Source organism: Barbus barbus (assembly GCF_936440315.1).
Source record: "Barbus barbus genome assembly, chromosome: 8".
NCBI classification, from domain to species: domain Eukaryota; kingdom Metazoa; phylum Chordata; class Actinopteri; order Cypriniformes; family Cyprinidae; genus Barbus; species Barbus barbus.
In genome coordinates, this window is record NC_136736.1 from 13,021,495 (window position 1) to 13,040,710 (window position 19,216).

The window sequence follows — 19,216 nt, forward strand, 5'->3', positions numbered from 1 at the left end:
TACTGTTCATTTTTAGGTAATTTAATTACAGTTACTTATAAAGTACTTGCGTTACATACAGTAAATAATTTCAACAGTTCTAAAAGCAATATTGAATTTGAAATCTAAATTTACCATCTAAAGATATTGAATGCAGCGGCTTTAACCCTCCGCGTGCGGGTGCGTTCACTTTCAGATTTTCCTGATTCACAGAGAAACCTTAAATACTCAAATCAGGGCCGGCACCAAGAGGGGGCATTCGCGGGCAGAGTTACCGTGCCCCCCACTTTCCATCCTCTCCCCTTCATGCTGAACGTGATCGTTTCGAAAGCGAAAGTGAAACCGGTAAAACAGCGCACATAAGAAAGCGATTGCACGCTTTAGCGAGCATCAGAAACTGCACGCAATCACAGATTGCACGCTCCCCCCCCCCCCCCGACCACACACATACACACACACAAAACGTGATTTGTGCCCCCCCCCCCAGAAATTCAAATGCCCCTCTGATGGAGGTGCCCTGGCGCCAGCTCTGACTCAGATACATATAAGACTAAAATCAATAGAATCTAAAAATCTTGAAGTGTCTACTTGACACTTGAACGAATTCAAATTAAAAACTAATGTTTCTGATTATGCAATCCGTATGAAACTAAAGCAAGGTACAGTCTTTCCCGTGTCTGAGCTCATTATATGCAGTCACCTGCGCGCATATGCCCTCACCTAGATACAAAAAAAAAAAAGTAAAATATTAAGAAAAAAAAAAAAAATCATCTAATATTCATCATTTTTGAAAGAAGACCTGCTATGAGAAATTTGCCTCATAAGAACAGCGCGATCTGACATTATTCAGCAGAGAAGATCATTTCTGTAATTTATTCTTTCCTACATTAGTTAACGTGTTATTTTGACATAAACCTGTACAGATTTTACTAGTTGGGCTTTTCCTCAACCTCTTGCCAAACTGAAATGTATTGTTTAACTTTTACGCCTTTTTGTTATTCAGATATTTTGCAGAGTATTTCTATTTGTCAACCAAAGGTGGTTACATTTTTTTCATAAAAATGTTTAAGTATTACAGTTGTTTTAAAGCTAAAAGGCTAAACTATTCTATGTTTGACTCGAATTGAAAGAATATAGAGTTTAATTTATATTAAGGTTTATAGGGATTTTAAGATGTAGCCTAATTAGTGATTTGAATAATTAAGTTACTTATTGAGTAACTAAGTTACTTTTCAGATAGAGTAATTAGTAAAGTAATTTAAATACAATATTGATGAAGTAATTAGTAACTGTAATTAATTACTTTTTGAAAGTAACTTACCCAACACTGGAGACAACACACTACTAGTTAAACGCGGTACATTAAACTAGCAGATTTTGGCAGATTTGTTGCCAGGGACTACGGTCAAATATAGTTTAACCTCATTACACAATATTTGACCATAGTAGGCAATGAATAAGCACACATTATCAAGTATTCCTGAAAGCTGTGTAAGAAGCTTCTCGCTATACGACTGGCAAGGTTAGTGCCAAACACAATCATGCACATCATATTTCACACAAGAGCTGGTTCAAACTATTCATAGACACGCTTTTAAGCACTGAAGGCAAGAAAACATACCAACCCATTTTAGTCAAGTCTCAGTCAGTAGAATATATATTTTAGTAAGTTGTTATAATAAGTGTGCAGATTTTCCGGTAAAAATAACAATATCTGGCTGTTGGCCATATAGGTGTGTGTGTGTGTGTGTTGTTTAGTATTGAATTCTTCACACTGATGCTCTTCACTCACTGACAATCAGGAGGAGAGCTCCTGCTCTCACACTCCTCCAGAAGCAGGTATTCCTGCTCCTCCTCCCCTAGAGCAAGAGGAACCACTGGACTACACCACACACAAAAATACATAAAATGAGCCCCGTATACCCTGGTTTTCTCCCATAGCACCTGAATGTCCTGAAGCGTCTTAGCAGGAGTGGGAGGTATTCACATTATATAACAGCTGATTTAAAAACAACAGACTCAAAACAGTAACAGGCCTACATTACAAATTATTGGATGAGCCACGCTCTAAAATAGCCTATGTACACACAGCCCAGACGTTGTGTCTTACCTGTTAGGCTCAGGTTTCTTGCTCTCACAGTTGAGCAGCCAAAGGTAGTCCTGAGGCTCATCCAGACTGGAGGAGGACCCCAAGGGTCTGATGCTGACAGGCTGGTAGGGAGGAGGCAGGTTGGCCAGTGCAGAAGCCCCTAAGGCTCCTCCTGGCCCTCCACTAGGGGCCATATCCACCACCAGACCCCCTGGTACATTTACTTGGTGAGAGATCTTTGCAGAGTCTGTAGAAACAAAAAGATAGGAGAGATTATCACTGAGCTTCACACTTAATGAGATCATAAGCTTTAAGATACACTTGTTTTAATCAAAAGCTTTTACTGAAACCATCCCTGTACAAAACAAATTAGTATTGTGAAAGCCTCGCCGCAGGCTGACTTCTGGTAAGTTAAGTGAAATGGGGAAAAAAAGAAGTGTGAATTGATCAAATGAAATTGAGAATACACAATGTGTGGTTGCAAAATATATTGGATGCTTAAAAAAAAAAAAAAAAAAAAAAAAAAAAAAAAAAAATACTAATATTTGGCACATTTCTATACTAAATATTATTTATAATATGTGGTTGCAAAATATATTAGATGGAGGAAAGTACAAAAAAAGTGAAATACTAATATTTAGCTAATTTTGTACCTTTTTTATCCATCTATCCATCCATCTTGTAATTATTTCATGTTTAAATCATAGCTCTTAGTACTATGACCTGCTTGATTTAAAGATTGGTCTCAATGCAAACATGTACATTTTCTAAATACACCTCCAATTTAAGTGCATAATTATAAACACATTTTTCCATTGTTTTTAAAGCTAAAAGTCGACGACAGCAGGCTAAATAGTGTATGCAACCAAAAGTGTTCAAAGACCCCATGAAATAGTTTGACAAGTGCAGTTTTCCTTCCTATGTTGACATACTTCCTATTGAAACTTTAATGTTTGTGTGACATATTAAAGGGTGTATTCAAACCATTTTGGCAAGACTGTAATTATGACATATCAATTTAATTTATGGCACCTGAATAAAAACAAAGAAAAAACACATTCTTCATTTCACAATTTTGGCCAAGTTTTAAAATCTTAGATTCTTTAATTTTCAATGTCTTCCACCAACAAATGACAAACACACCTGATGTTATAACTAAGACTTTTAATTACTTCCTAAGAGGACTTGAACACATCACATCTTAAAAACAAAAAACAATAGGCTTAAGCCAAATCATAATTCATGTGATGTGCTTCTTGCTAATTGGCTACAAGTGTTATTGAGAGAAGAAACAGCTGATTGGACAAATTCATTGAGAGCACAGGATGGCTTGTGAATATTTTTATGTTCCCAAAAAAGAAACACTGACATTTTCTAAATGTGTACATCTTCTCAAGGCTAATTTTGCCAGTTTTTAGGAGTACACTAACAAAGGTTAGCTTTCAAGCTAATATATATGGGCTAATTTTATCGGGTCTTAAAGTTTGTATTGCACAGCATTTTACAATAAACTGACTGAAATTATGTTCAATTATCCAGATATTTTGAAGATAAGATTCTAATCGAGAGCAGCGATGACCATGTTACTTTGAGGGAGAATTAAATATTTGTTTTTGTAAAGGGACTGATCAAGCTTAAGGCCACCATCCTACACAGGCCGTGTGAAAGTGTAGAGTCTCGGTTTTTATGTGGCATCTAGGATAGCTTGTAAAGCTTTTTGTCTATGTTAAAAGACCTTTTCTTTATCGCTGACTTTTTATTTTTATTTCCATCTCTCTTTGAACAGCCTACTCTCAAGGTCAGTGGAGTGCGGCTGTGCGTGTTTTTGTACAAGTCTCTCTTCAAACTCTGCTTTCAGTTATTCTGTAAAACGCAAACAAACACATCACTTGTGCGCACACACATTGACACCCACACACACCCACTCACTCGCTGGGTGCATTTGACTCTTTCTAAGTGCAGGCAGCTCAAGGCTGTCAGGGCCACTTTGTCTCTTTCGGTCTCTTCACTTTTTTCCCGTTCTCCTCCTTCCCTCATTCTTCTCCCCTCCCCGCTCTTGTTTGTCAGGCTCGCTGCTGAATCATCCAAGCCCTGGAAAATCCCCCCTACATATTTGCATTCTCAGTACCCTGTTTAGTGCTGGTGGCTAATAAATGGCAGGCTTCTATGCGCATCAAAATAGACAGTTTGGTCCTTTTTTGATATAATGCATTATCAATACAGCAAAAAAGCGGATGACAATACCAAAGGTGTCACAATACCAAAGTCAGTAGTACTCATTAGACTTCATGTATTATTGTGGTCTCATACCTTTAGCCAATTACTGCAGAGGTTGATCGTGAATATTAATTGTTACGTGATGTGCTCCCAGAAGGCTTAACTTTTTAACCAATTAGTTGTCAAGTTGAGAAGTAGCTCATGAATATTCAGTTACTCGACTGGACGCTCGCAGTAGGTTACCAAACAAAGCATGCATGGCCAAATTAATATTCAAACATTATGCCTAAATTTAAATGTAGCAGCAAACACATATTTTGTTGACTTGCATATAAAGGAGTGAAAAGCAGGCCAACACTGTCATCTGCACTCTAGAGCCTTAGATAGATAAAAAGTAATACAACTATTATAACTATTATATATAATAAAAGTATTTCCATTTTGCATAATGGCTTATCCTGACAGAAAGCAAATCTCCTAAATTATGTATCAAACATATAGAACAAAATAGAATGGAAGCATAATAATTCTGACTAATATATACATTTTGCTAATATTTTGCATCCAAAAGTGTAAACACTTCAAATATCTTCCCTCATTTACAACACCTTATTTATACCAGCTCACCTACAACAGTCATAAAAACAAAAAAAAGAAGCTTTTCTTTGAATTTCCCCCTCAATTTTTGTGCACTGTTACATCCCTTCTCCTACCTCCTTCTCTCATATATTTCCTGTCTTTCTCAACTGTATATTTGTAATAAGGTAGCAAAAGTTCACAAAACGGTGAAGGCCAGATGTACAACCACAAGCGTTTTCCAAAGCCATAGCTCAAACATAAGCACTTCCTCATTAGAAACCAACATGAGCATCATTTACCACAGAAGTATTCACAAGTTTCAGGACTTCACATCACTTTAAAGAAGGCCACAGTGAGCCGACAGCATCTGAGATCAATACTGCTGAGCTGATGGAGACCCCGACATGCCACAATTAGTCAATCTTAGGGGGACACTTTGGGCTTCGGCACTTCGATCTAGTATCTGCATTACAGTGAATGATCATTATGCCTGCAGGGCCTGGGAGTGCAAGAATCCAAACCATAGATTTGTCAATAAAATACTTGTTTTTAAAATATAAAGTACTTTAATACAGCAAGGATGCACTATATTGATCAAAACTGAAAATAAAATTTGTAAACCAAAAAAATTACAAAAATAAATGCTGAATTAACTTTCTAATGATCAATGTTATTGGATAAATTTATGATGGCTTTAAGGGCAGGTGTACATGGTGCCACTTGAGCTCACAAACAATCCATGTGAACATCTTTTGAAAACATTGTTTTACATATATTTATTATTCCATTAATTGGAAATAAAATTGGATTTCTTTTCCCATTAAATATTTTCCTTAAAAGTATTAAAGAATTATTCAATGAAACCATTTGGAATCGTAATCATTAAATTCCTAGGTGTGTATTTGCATGTGACATGATTTACCTTCTGTATCGGTGGGGTTGAAGCCACAGATATCACAGATGCAGCGCACCCACTTGTTCATCTCCTCTTCAGTGTCTGCCACCAGGTAAAAGACCCGGTCGATGGTTTTGATGTCAAAGATGAAGCTGTGCTCCAGGTCTTTCTTGTTGAATGTGAGACCGGCGTCCACCTGCTCACACAGGTTCAGATCGATCACGCGGATGGGCTTCTTGGCATGGTCATTCTTGTAATACTCCAACACATCTGGGTCTCCTGTCAGCCTCCCACTGCGCAGAACAAACCATCGTTTCTTCCATGCCTGAAAGTAGAGAGGAGAACCGTTTGATTCATGCACTACAACAGATTTAATGAGTCGCGTGACTAATGAAGAAGCCATTTATTGAATGCTTCTCCTGACCAATTTTGCTAATATGTACCATTGAGACAGTCAGTTCCATTGATGGCCATCTTGACAGTTTCGGATAATAGTGTCTGTTCAGACATGATAATTGTAAATTAAAAAGGAAATCAAAAAGGCTATATTAACTTAAAGCCAAGACTTCCATTATTACAGCAGCCATACTGACCATTGCAATTTATTCCACTCCAGGCACGTAGATGCGGCCGCCATCTTGGAACGGTATTTTTGACGTCATTCCCCATACTGTAGGTTCGCGCAGCGCCGTTGAGCTGTTCTGTGCAGGATTGTGGCATCTTTCGAATATTCAGTAATTACTATAGTGAATGACGTCAAGTTCACCGCTGCAATATCGCGGATGGCTTACGTATAGCTGCCCATAGAAACAGTCACTAATGAGGCATCTACGTATATATATATATATATATATATATATATATATATATATATATATCTCTCTCTCTCTCTATGGTCCTCATACTATCTCCACATGTATCAAACAAATCTGAAGTGCAGAATGAACTTACAACATGTTCACAGCCTACAAAAAGTTAATCAGACTGGCCTCTCTGGAATATTAATGCTGTTATGTAATATTATTACATGAGAACCGTACCAAATTAACACCGACTAACTGTAGGAAAAGCATTGTGAGGTGTTTCAGCCCTACAAAAGTCATTGCAGGTGTTTTTGTGACATCTGATCCTACTGATCCATCCACATGCAGAGGACATTGTGGGCTCACTCTGGCAAAACTCCTCTCAAAACTCTGTTTGGAGATACTGGCTAAACCCTCTGCAGACAGACTTTAATTTAACACCACCCAAAAGCCTGCAAAGCACTCACACTAAAAGAGGTAACTGATAATTAGAGCTTGATTATGCATGCTTTCTCCCATTTAAAACAGAGGGAAAATGGAAATGCTGGTTTTGTATAAAAAGCAGAGTTCAAAACATCACGGACTGTGACAAAGCGAAGGGGGCAGCAGGTCAGCTCTTAGAAAACTAACCTACATGAATCTATCAGAGGGGTGGATGTAAAACATGGTGGGAACAAAATAAAAGAGGGCAAAATGTGAAAACGAAAAGCATCATAAGAATGAAATAAATTCATCAAGATGGAGGCAAAAAAACATCCATTTACAAAAAGATGGAATAAATAATGCTGTATGGCATAATGGTCGACCAGACCAGATTATTAATATTCATTATGGTCACACTTTATTTTAAGGACCAATTCTCACTATTAACTATGACTTTTGCTTCAATAAACTTGATTAGCTGCTTATTAATTAATAGTTAGTAAGGTAGTTGTTCAGTTTGGGTATGGGGTAGGATTAAGGGATCCAAAATGGTCATGCAGAATAAGGCATTGATATGTGCATAATAATAAACAGCCAATATGCATGCTAATAAGCAAATAGTTAATAGTGAGAAAAGGTCCCTAAACTACAGTGTTACCATAGTTATTGATAAAATAACACTCTTGAATTAAGCATTTGAGTAATTTCAGTCCAATAACACTGAGTAATGGAATACTCCAATGAAACTACTAGTTAAAAATAATGACAAGCATGTGATCTTAATCTGTATATTTCACAGATATTAAATTTCAACAAGCTCACATACGCTAAAAATATTTACAATAAAACAAGACTTAAAAATATTAACATAAATGCAACTTATTTTTTGAATCTTGATTTATTTTTAATTTTCTATGTAAATAATCACATGTCAGTTGTAGTGATGAATATATTTAGTTATTTACAAAACACTATTCAAAGATTATTTGAATAGTGTAATAAATTGGTGCAGAATGAGTACCTGATTAGTTGGTTACTTGTGCACAGCCCTAGTAAATATTCATGAAGTTCCAAAACGTTTTTCTTAGATTTGCCCTTAAACTTCAACAGACCACTCTGTCTTAAACAAGATTAGGAAATTAACCCTGAGGAGAAGATCACAGGCTTCTGTCATTAAACCGCCAGACTGCCAGGAATCTCAATCTGTGTTGTTGTTTATTTTTTACCATCAGGTTTGGAGGGGATTAACAATGCCGTACTTTACCCCCTCTCACCCCCTCTCAGCTGTTTTTCCATCCACAGGGTTCTCTTTGTTAGAGAGCCAAGCTCTGGCCCTCTGAATATCACCCCACCGCACGGCAACACAAGAGGCAACAGCCCCGCCATGCCAAACCAAACACACACACACAACATGACACTCAACAACTGATCAGCATGATAGACCTAATTGTGCGATGTGACCTAAATTTCCCAGTGAAGTATCATCGAGCATCATGTCACCCATATTAAATTTGGAAAGCTCAACAGTCTCAGGCTGAACACATCACTCTGCTAACATTCTGATTGCAATATAGACTCAAAATTAGCTAAAACCACATCAGATGGAGTGTGACAGGACAAGTCCTACAATTATCAGCATTAGCTTTGCTCCTCTACTATGGTTAAACCAACACAGAGGCCTCTTAGATTCTGGCCGCCGCTTCAAAACAAAGCATTCGAAGCTCATATTACACAGATAGTGTATGCATGTGTATGTTTACTGGCAGGAGAGAGCCCTGGCTAACCTGTCACACGGATCAGCTTACGTGGGTACAACTACACAGACGGAACAAAAGATCTTCCAGAGAATTGCTTCAGTGAACCGTGAGCATCATGTCAAACAAGAAGAATGCTGAAGTTTAAATCAATAAAATGGGAAGGAAAAATTGAATAAACTAATAAAATACTATTTAAGGGTCAATGACATGATGCTATTTTTTCCTCCAAAAATCAATTTATTAAAACAATTGTACCTACATGAAATCATAAATTCATAATGTCATAGATAAAATGGCTTGAATACACTTTCATAATGTTTCTGAAGTTAAAGTAGATTAATTTAGATATTAAAAAAAAGCTATGTGGCGTCAAGAACTGTCCTATTATCATAAAGAAAAACTAATCATTAAAAGGATGAAATTCTTGAAAAGAAAGCCTACAGTTGTTTGGCATATTGTTACTGTTATTGTTAAGTATATAAAAAAAAAATGCATTATAAACATTTGAAAAGCCTTTGTCTGCCAAATCAAGCAACATGATGTGACCAACCAAATCATGTGGTCTGTGGTGCAAACATCATAGAGAAACACGAACATTATATCAGAGAAGACTTTAAGAGAGTTTAAGAGAGAATAAGTCTTAAAATTTGACCTCCTTATAGCATAGCAAAGTTACTTTAGGTTGTAAAATGTCTCAAAAAACTGAATGAATAATTACATTGAAAATTTAAATTTTCTTTTTTTTCCAATAATTATTAAGATGTCTACACTCAAATGTGTATGGGAAATCTTGACTGAACAATTGACATTTTCAGAGTCATTCAATTAAAAAAATATTGAAACTAAAGAATTCATTACATTTGAAACCTACATGAATACAAAGACCTATTTATTTATTTTGGACACTCATATATGTCCCTGACCCTTAAAAAAGTAAACTGCACTGTCCAGTCAAGAGAAAAATAGTTTTAGAATAGACTTAAACAGCTTCTGATTTTGGCAGCTGCGATAGAGAAATCTAAAGCGGATCGAAATGTCAAACTTGTTTCATTTAGGAGAAGCAATGTCTTCATTTTGGAGGAAAGTGGCCAAGTTGAGTGAACCATAAACATCACTCTCTCATTTGTGCATTTACTCTCTCTCTCTCTCTCTCTCACACACACACAAGGCTGGTATCTAACCGACACACTCGCCTTTGTCAGTAAAGTAAGATGTCCTCATTTCAGACAAAAACACTCCCACATGACACCAATCCGGCCATCCTGCTCTGGTTTTGCAATACATCAATCCTACCTTGAGTCCCGGCTCCTGAATCCAGCGTAGGCACAGAGACTGTAGTGTTTAGCCACCTGTGGTAAGTGCCTGTTCCATTTTTGTTTAATGTCAGTAAGCCAGTAAGAGCACATAAAGCCAAAGACTCTCAGATGAAGAATGATCTGAGGAGAAGAGATGCTCTGTTTCCCAAACAACACGGCCACAGCTGGTCACCTTTAGATCCTAAAAGCATCCAAACTGACCCTTTTGCAAAAGTCCCTTGCACTTTTGCAGAGTTTCAAGATCAAGCCCACATCTCGAATTGTCCTTCAGCTCCAGAAGTAGTACGTAAAATGAACGTGTTTGTGTATAAGGAGGGAGAGGGAGTGGGGACAGGGTGGGACGAAATTGAAGAGGCCCCTCCAAGTGTGGCAGCAGCTGTCTGCCTCACGCACACACACACACACACACACACACACTCAAGTGTGATGCATACAGAGGCATAGGGCCACAGTGTCACTGTCTTGACTTAACAGAGATGCCATTGAGGGACAAACTATAGGGGAATGCCATCCGAACTGAATCACTGACTGGTCAGTCTCTCTGCGAATAATTTACGTAATCAGGCGCAGCAGCGGAAAAGAGATAGAAAGAAATAATGTTTCAAAAATATGCCAAGCAATGTGAGACCACAAGCTGTTGCTGTCGTAGCGAAACGGCACGACTCGCATAGACAGCCAATGCATCAGCATTCATTTCTCTCATGCCTGAAATTCCAGGCGCATTACCCTGCATATGAGGTGCAATCACATTGGGCTTTGTAAAACATGCCAAAGTCTTCACTTCACAACATCATCATCTACCGTTTTCATCATCATTGTTTGAAATTATTACACGTCTGTTTGGAATATGTGGTTTTGAATGATAAGAAATAAATACATCACTGAGAAATAACAAATCTGAAAGAGGCACAAAGACTTGGAAGTGAGAAAACTTCAATTAGAGGAAGACTATTAAAATAGAGGAAGGATGTTACGCTGCTAATAAATGTGTAGTTCATATAACAAGTAACTTACAACAAGAAAATTAATAAAGATATAGCCTAGAACAATCACAGCAGGCTCACTGGAAATACAATTGTGTGATGACATTTCTGCAAAATTATATTACATTGTTTCTTGCAAGTTTCGCAACATTTATAAATTGAAATGTCCAGTTTAGTGGTGCTAAAAGCATGCAAAGCTTTACCCGAAACAGATGAACATGAATCTGGCACTGTTTCATTACGTTGGTTGTTGTATGTGTCGCAATAGTTTGAGAATGAAATGTCTATTGAGTGGCGCTAAAAGGTTAATGCTCTATTGCGCTTGAAAATAACTTACCACCTACACTAAACCTAACCGACAGTGTTAACAACAGCAAGCGTGAGATTAAAACGCATTTGCTGAAGCAACCATGCCATTTTAGCTTGCTTCTACGAGTTTAAGCTCTTTTATTGTGACTCTTGTTGTACAGGATGCATTCTGCATTGCAAATTCTATGCTTACCAGGTGAGCTACTAAGCAAGTTTACTATTTCATACATATGGAACAGATTGTGTGACGCAAACTTCAAAATGCATTACTTTGCAAATTATGCACTGAGGTAAACGCAGCCTGTAAAGTACTACTGTGCAAGGAACCAGCAAGGTATAAGTATTTATTAATAGATGATCTGTCCCCAATAATCATAATGTGTGTGAAAAGGAATAAAAGTGACACTAGTGTTAATTTCAGCAGGAAACTGCAGTCAATTGTATATAAAGATTTTGCAAAAATGTAGGTAGAGGCACATATATTGAATGAGCCTATGTTGTTTAAATAATCAGCTTCCTGTGCATTTTAAAAGTTTGAACTCGGTTTGAGATTTGTGATATTATTCTTGGTTTGAGTATTGGTAGAAAATTAATTCAATCATTACCACAAATGACAAACTGCAAACTGTTTTCGCATCGTTTTGTGTTATAAATATTAACATGTCCAAAATGTTTAGACAATACTGTGGTCTAATTTTCAGCACACAGCACACACCAGTAAGATGAGATGGTTCAGTGTTTGTGAACACTAGAAGAGAGTACAAATTAGATCAGTGGTCTCTAAGGAGACCAGAGCTGGAGAGTGTGAGAACTGACAGTTGGATCATTTGTAAGTGTGAGATCGTTCCGAGACAAAATAACCGTGACATGTTCGCATCTGCCTGCCAAATCTACTCCATCTTGACTGTACAGTAAAGAGTACCGCATATCATGCATGTGCTAGACCCATATGGCGCTTTTCCACAGTGTGGTACTACTCGGCTCGGTTCAGAACGGCACGGAACGGCTCGGGTTGCATTTCCACTGCAGTTTAGTACCGCTTTTAGAGTGGGTGGGATTATTCATGTGGCGTTATAGCAGCGCCACCTCTACTGCCGTGACTCCTGAAAAACTTTTAATTTTGCGTCGCTCCATTAAGCTCTCGCTGGATCTGTTCCTCGGCTATCAAGGGAGGATCATCTGTATTTCCTCAACAGACAACGAAACAGCCATTTTTTGGTTGTTAAAAGAAAGGTGTGCTCATTCAAAACAGTTGCGTTCGTTCCTTCACTGGCTGTGCTGATTTAAATCTAGCGGGTCTGTTGGGTCTCGTGCCGCAAGTTCAATGATGTAGGCAGTGACGATACTCTCCGGCCAATCAGTGATCAGCAGAGTTTACACGTCACGTTTTGGTAACAGTACGGCTCGCTTGGAACCTCGGTCGAGGTGGTAGTAAAAAAGTCAAATTGTCAAATTGGCTGAAAAACTAAAATTCGAATTGGAATCACGAACAAATCAAAATTCTAATTATATTCAAATTTAAAAAGCATAATTTCCGTTAGAGGGGAAAACTTTTGGCTTCTCTCCTGAGGCCAGAAGAGGGCGCATCGAGCAAAATATAACCGTACTAATGCACGTTTCTTCAAAGCAATAAAAAAAAAACAAGACTACCTTTGAAAAAAAATGCATAATGTTTAAAATAATGTTTATAAACCATATATAATTAATTACGTTGCTTAAACAATTAGAGGCAACCAGCATCATGTAAGTATGTATAGTTTAATACTAAGGACCGAAAACCAATCACAGAGTAGCCTACTTTTTTCATTTAAAAACATGAGATGCAGTAAAACCGCAATAAAGTCTTGAGACATGTTTTTTTAAAAGTTGAACTTGCATTAATTTTACATGGCTTTCTAAACATGCAGCTCTCTTGTGCGAGACGCGAGTGCAACGGTGATAGATGTCCCCTATAGAAAATGTGATAATATGCATTCTGTGTGAACGGCTTGGTTCCAGTTTTGAGGTAAACAACATCATCTCCGCATTGATGTTCTCTTTTTCTGCAATATTTTGAATAAGCAGCACCGTATCCAGTGGGTTCAACTGGATAGGCTAAAAAAAAGCATTAAAATGCAACGACACCTACATCGTTATCACATATAAGGTTGCCTGACGCACATCTAAAATTCGAATGCAGCGTTTTTGCATTCGAATGTGGATTTTTATTTTAAATTCAATGAATATTCGAAATTCTATTTTTTCTTTGACAGCCCTATATTATTACACCAAATACACAAAATAATGTTCTTTTTAGCAACGTCATTTGACCCTTTAAATTCCTTAATAGGACTGAATCTTACTGGCTTCTTTCTACCACCACAGTATGTAACATGAGGAAACAGCCCTGTGTGTTTGGGTAGAAAGGCTAGTAACCGACGGGATGGCGGCTAAGTGCATAATAATAGAACTGGCCTGTCCAGACCTGAACACATGAAGACACACATGTGGGCACCTCCCCCTCGCCATCTACTAGCTCTCTGCATGACATCATTATCTCATTCCTATCCATCTCTTCACGCTAGAGCCCTGTCTTTAGGTCATCCCATGCACAGTAAACAGGGCTGTCAGTGCCAACTAAGCCACATGCAAAGATGATTCATTTAAATGGATTTGGATTGGCAGAACAAAGTTGATTTTGCACTCATTAAACAGACCAATGAGATCTAACAAGATGGCATCACGTGAATGACCTCCAGCCGATACAATGACAGACGTATATTTGCGGTTAATGGTGCGGTCAGTGTGTCGGGGTTTGTCAAATCCAGACAGATGTGGTAGATAAGAGGAAGAGTGGGCTATCAGGTTTGGTCACAGAAATAAGCTATGAGAGCATGTGCAAGTATGCATATGTTGCAGCTGAAGTGCCCCAGCGTAAAGATGGGTGTGTCGGGATGCCTTTCTGCCGAGAACACGCTGTCAGCTACATGTCTGGGCAAAGCCCAGGTTGGGACACACCTGCCACTTGTTTGTTCATCATCCAACTCGTGCTCTCTCACTTTCTTTATTTCCAATGACAGCATGAAACTGCAAAACAGCCTGGATTCCTAACTCTGTAATGACGCTGTATAATGTCATTCTATAGTGACGCTTCAGCTGTATCTTAGAAAAGAAACTTCAGTTAGAGTGTTTCCCCAACAGCCTGACAGACTTCATTGTCAGGTACTAGTATTCAGCTCACAAGAGGCCTGCAAGTTTAATACACCTTTTTAATACCATTTTTGATAGAATAGAAAAAAGAAAGCTTTACATAATACTTTGTCCTACATAAACTTTTGGTTTCAACGCTGAGGTGTACGTTACCCATTTGGCTTGTAATGTTTCATTAGAAGAGTTCACTTTACTAGAAAGTATCAGATTTGTTTTTATTGCAATGTTTCTACTGCAATGCCGTGATACAAAACATTTATCTACACTGTTAGAAACTCTAATGAAAAGCCAGAAGCAACATAAGAAAAAAAATCACTAACACCACAGGCTGGTATTTAAATGGTTTACACAGAAACAATGTCTTTGACATCTAACATTCGCCTCTCAAAACGAGTCTTTCTTGCTCTGTGATCTCAGATGCATCATACTGGAATAAGATCAGTGCAAACAAACTTTGTGCTTGATAGCCCTTTGTTGGCCTCAGCAATAATGGTTTCCCTAATGTCTTTATAAAACTGACCACATGACTCCCTCTTATAAGCACTTAAAAGCATGATAGCCAAAAAAAAAAAAAAAAAAGTTGAAAAGCAACGTTTGTCAACAAACTTTCCAATGTTAACTTGAAGGGATGCAGGTCATATCAGTTTCTAAAGTATTGTTAGGTGGTTTTAAGATAGATAGAAGCTTTCTTAGTCAGAAAAGCCTACAGTACTGTATATAGAGATTAAGCTGTGTACAGATTACAACTATCAAAAAATAAAACTACTAAAAGAACTTCATACAGCAACTGGCTAGCACTTCTCTTGAATTTTACCTAAGGATTGAAAGCTCATACTCATAAGTGGTGCACAGGTTCTGGTTCATTTCTCCTTCAAAAACTAAAAAGAAAAGAGAACTGAGAGCAGCATGACTTCTCATTTCTCCCATTTTCCACATATGGTTTCAAATCAGTGTCAACATGTTTTGGGCCCACAACCAGCCACTTGCAGAAAACCTTAGGGTTTATTGTCTAACCCTGTCTGACTTGACTTTACCACAGAGACCTGGAGAATCTTGAAAGGTCAGTAAACACTATACTGTAATTAAAAAAATTAAATTAAAAAACAGAAGAAAAACAGATAATGTAATGGTAGAAAATTACCAGTATATTTTCTGTTAAATTTCCTTCAACCCTAACACACTACAAAATGCAATGCTTAATTAAAAATATGGGTAAAACACCTGTAGAAAATCAATACGTAAAATTCCTTCTTATTCATACAGTAAATCCAGATGATCCATAAGGAGTATGAGCTAATGCCCTCAGGTAGCAGATATAGCAGGTAGTAGGTACCAAATTGTAAGTTAAATATGACAAATTCTTATTAACTCCATTATCAACTGCATTATTGAATAAAAATAAATGATCTGTAAAATGCATTTAGTGTGTTATGAAATAAATATTGTAAAATTGTTGATTTTATTTTTTTGGTGGATTTGTAAAGTTCACCTGCTACATTTCTCCTTATGCAGACAATAAAGGATGAATGATGATGATGAAATCAGGCCATGTTTTTACAGAGGTTTCTTAAAATGTTAGTGTGAGGAATAGTTCACCCAAAAATGAATTGTTCAAAACCCAAAAATTCTCATTAATTTTCAAAAAAAACAAATTAAGATATTTTAATGAAACCTGACAGACTTCTGTCCTTCCACCTAAAAAGGACATTACACCAAAACTTTGACACTTCAAAACAAACAAAAAGATAAAAAAAAAAAAAGAATTAAGAGTTGAAGCAGATCGCTCACATCTTTATTTATTTATTTTGTATGGGTGTGTGTGTGTGTGTATTATGTCTTAAAGGTCAGTCTGTTCATCACACTTTCTGGACTCCAAGGAAGAAAGTCATAGATTTTTGTAAAGTTCTGAGTATAGTTGATTAAAAAAACTGAATTACTGCTGAGAAACTGGTGAGAAACTGCAATGTGCTGCATAACTTTTTTTAAGGGTGCATATGAAACACAACAGTCAAGCACTGTATAGTATCAAATGTAAAAAGTTGTCCACAACCCCAAAACACAAAATATTCTAAAATAATAAACTGCAGTTACTGACCAAAAAGCCAGTAAACTGATCATCATCTTGCTGTTTTGAAATATAGATTTGTTTTTTAATTCCTGATGTTTAAGTTTGCACAATAGTTCTAGTGTCGCTACAAAGCATTGTAAATATCAGACCAAACCCTATTCCACATTACAACCATGCAAATCACTCTGAAGTCCCCTAGGCTGTAGATGAACAATGCAGTTCTTTAAGGTGTTTCACTCTGGAGTGTCAAGAGTTTTTGGCCACCCTGGCCTTGCTAACACGGCACATGAAGAGAGGAAGACTAGAAGGAGGAGAATCTACAAAGGCCTTCTGTGTTGTTCCAATAGCTCTGGAAAATCAGCCTTTGTTATCTGCTAGAAAAAAAAAAGAAGAAAAAAAAAAAGATCTCGGATACAGCTGTGGCTATTTTAACGTCTGCACTTGTGTCACACTAATGCGCTATTTAGTGACGGGCACTGATGTTCAAGTGGTGCGCTGCGACCTCATCTCATTGGTACATCGTCATCACTGTCGTCATCTATGGCATGGAGGAGGAGACCTTTGATTTACTGTCCTTATCTTGCACCCTTGTGATGACTTCAAAAGCCAGTGTTCTGAAAGGCACCGCTGGCCTTGCAGAATGAATAGCTGAGCAGACTCTTCTATTAAAGATCTACACAGTATCGATGAAGCAGAGAGAATAGTTCCCAAGGTCTTTCTTGCTGCATTCCAACTGATAAAATCTCCTGCTCTATAAAGTTTCATTTTATTCTGCATGTTTTTGGTTTAAGGCCTAACAGCTAAAACGGTTCAGTCAAAAAATATACAAACAACAGGAACTCACTCTGTTTCTTACCCAATGATCAAAGAGCAGCCTGGTTGTCTAAACATTCCTTATTTCAAATGTCAAGAGGTGAATCCAGACTCTACACAGGCCCTTAAATCCTGCTGGTGTACAAGTCAGGATGCAGGATATTTCAGATAATAACTCAATATCTGGAAATCTGGATTGCATAAAACTAATCTGCACTGGAAGCAGATGTGGTGATGCAATGTACATTCAATTGTTGGACATCCCATTCGAATGCAAGGAACAATACCGTTTAATAATTTGGGATCTGTTTTTCCATTTTTCATGTTTTTGAAAGAAGCATCTTATTAAGGCTGCATTTATTTGATCAAAAACAGTAAAAAAAAAAAAAAAAAAAAAAAGTAACAGCAAAACATTATAAAAAAATACAAAGAACCGTTTCCAATTAGGGATGTCAGCGATTAATTGACGATCGATTAATTGGCGATAAGAGATGCAATCGATTAAAGCTATCGATGGTCGATTAAGCAGTTTAATTTTGGGGTGTGCGCAAAACACGTGCGAGCGGCTGTGAGTGACAGTAACTGGGCTGGATCTTTTGCGAAAATAATTCACTAACGTACAAATTATTATAATATGTTATATCTAAAAAGTATCTAATTATCTAAAGTATCCAGTATCTAAATATCTAATTGCAATTTTTTTTGACAGATATTGCGATTTTAAATTTGCGAAGTCAAGCTTCAGCTCAATATTGTCACTAATGTGCAATAGTATGAGTATCTTACCCTGCTTGAAAAAAACTAAACAAAACAAAAACAACAGAAACCATCACAGAAATTCTTATAGTTTCCATAAAAACCATTACAGAATTCCTTTTTGTTTTGGGTATTATTCCAATAGGAATTACTTTTGTTCTATTGGTTGCCATCTGCTAGATTACATCCCACCAATAGAATGCATCAAATACCAGTAGACACCATTATAGTTTATATTAAAACCAATACAATTACCATTATAACCCTTAAATCCATTACATTTTCTATCGTGTTTTGGGAGGGGTTCTACTGTTGTTGTTTTTTTCTGCAGGGAAGATTATAACGGTACTACTACATTTAGAGAACTATTTAATTTCACAGGATTTGTTTATTTTTATAAATAAAGAACTGTATTTCTTTAGTCAATTACTAAAGTATTACATGTTACACGGGCTGATTTATTCATTTTTAAGTATTTGGGATTTTAAGAACAAGTGGGAAATGTGCTGAATGTTTAATTTAATCCAAGTGAAATTGGCAAGCAGTTAGACTTAAATTTACATTTGTTTTAAACGGAGCCAGGCGCGAGTTGATACAGGTTGCGCGCGTGCGTCAGGCTTCGTCCATATTGCCATGGACTGGGAGTATAAAAGAGCATTACGAGACAGGCGTAAACGGCTCGTCCGTGAGATGCGGGAGACCTGCAGCGTGGGGCAGAGCGGAGCGAGTATGAGAAGCATTCAGAGACACGGGCTGTGTGTGCGGTCTTCTGAATTAGAGAACATGCATTATAAACTTATTTCAAATTAATCTGTTGGGAAATAAAATGTGTAAGATAACGTTCATGTAGCCTACTAATAAAAACATCTAAAAATGTATCTTTTATTCTCCAGTACTGAAAGCAGAACCGATAAGGGAGCTCTTGATATGCGTTGTGACGCTTGAAGTTACATACGTTTGTTTCTTTAGTTTTAATTTGCCTAGCTATTTACCTTGCCTATCTGACCCTTTTTAAATGGTGGGCGTTTACGCAGTTGGCT

General features: G+C 37.2%; 1 protein-coding gene across 10 annotated transcripts in view; it reads right to left on the minus strand.

Annotated features, from left to right (window-relative positions):
* The window catches only part of LOC306874133 (GRB2-associated-binding protein 1-like), a 78,118-nt gene that overhangs the window by 17,358 nt on the left and 41,544 nt on the right, over positions 1-19,216 (minus strand). For 6 of the 10 annotated variants that reach the window (XM_079423930.1, XM_079423929.1, XM_079423928.1 and 3 more), the window contains 2 exons: positions 5,787-6,084; positions 2,090-2,315 (listed from right to left, as the gene is read on the minus strand). In XM_079423930.1, coding sequence (XP_079280056.1) covers positions 2,090-2,315; positions 5,787-6,084 — 524 coding nt within the window. Of the gene's footprint in view, positions 1-1,771; positions 1,862-2,089; positions 2,316-5,786; positions 6,085-19,216 lie in introns of all 10 variants that reach the window. The other 4 variants (XM_079423924.1, XM_079423933.1, XM_079423932.1 and 1 more) reach the window with 1 other exon arrangement.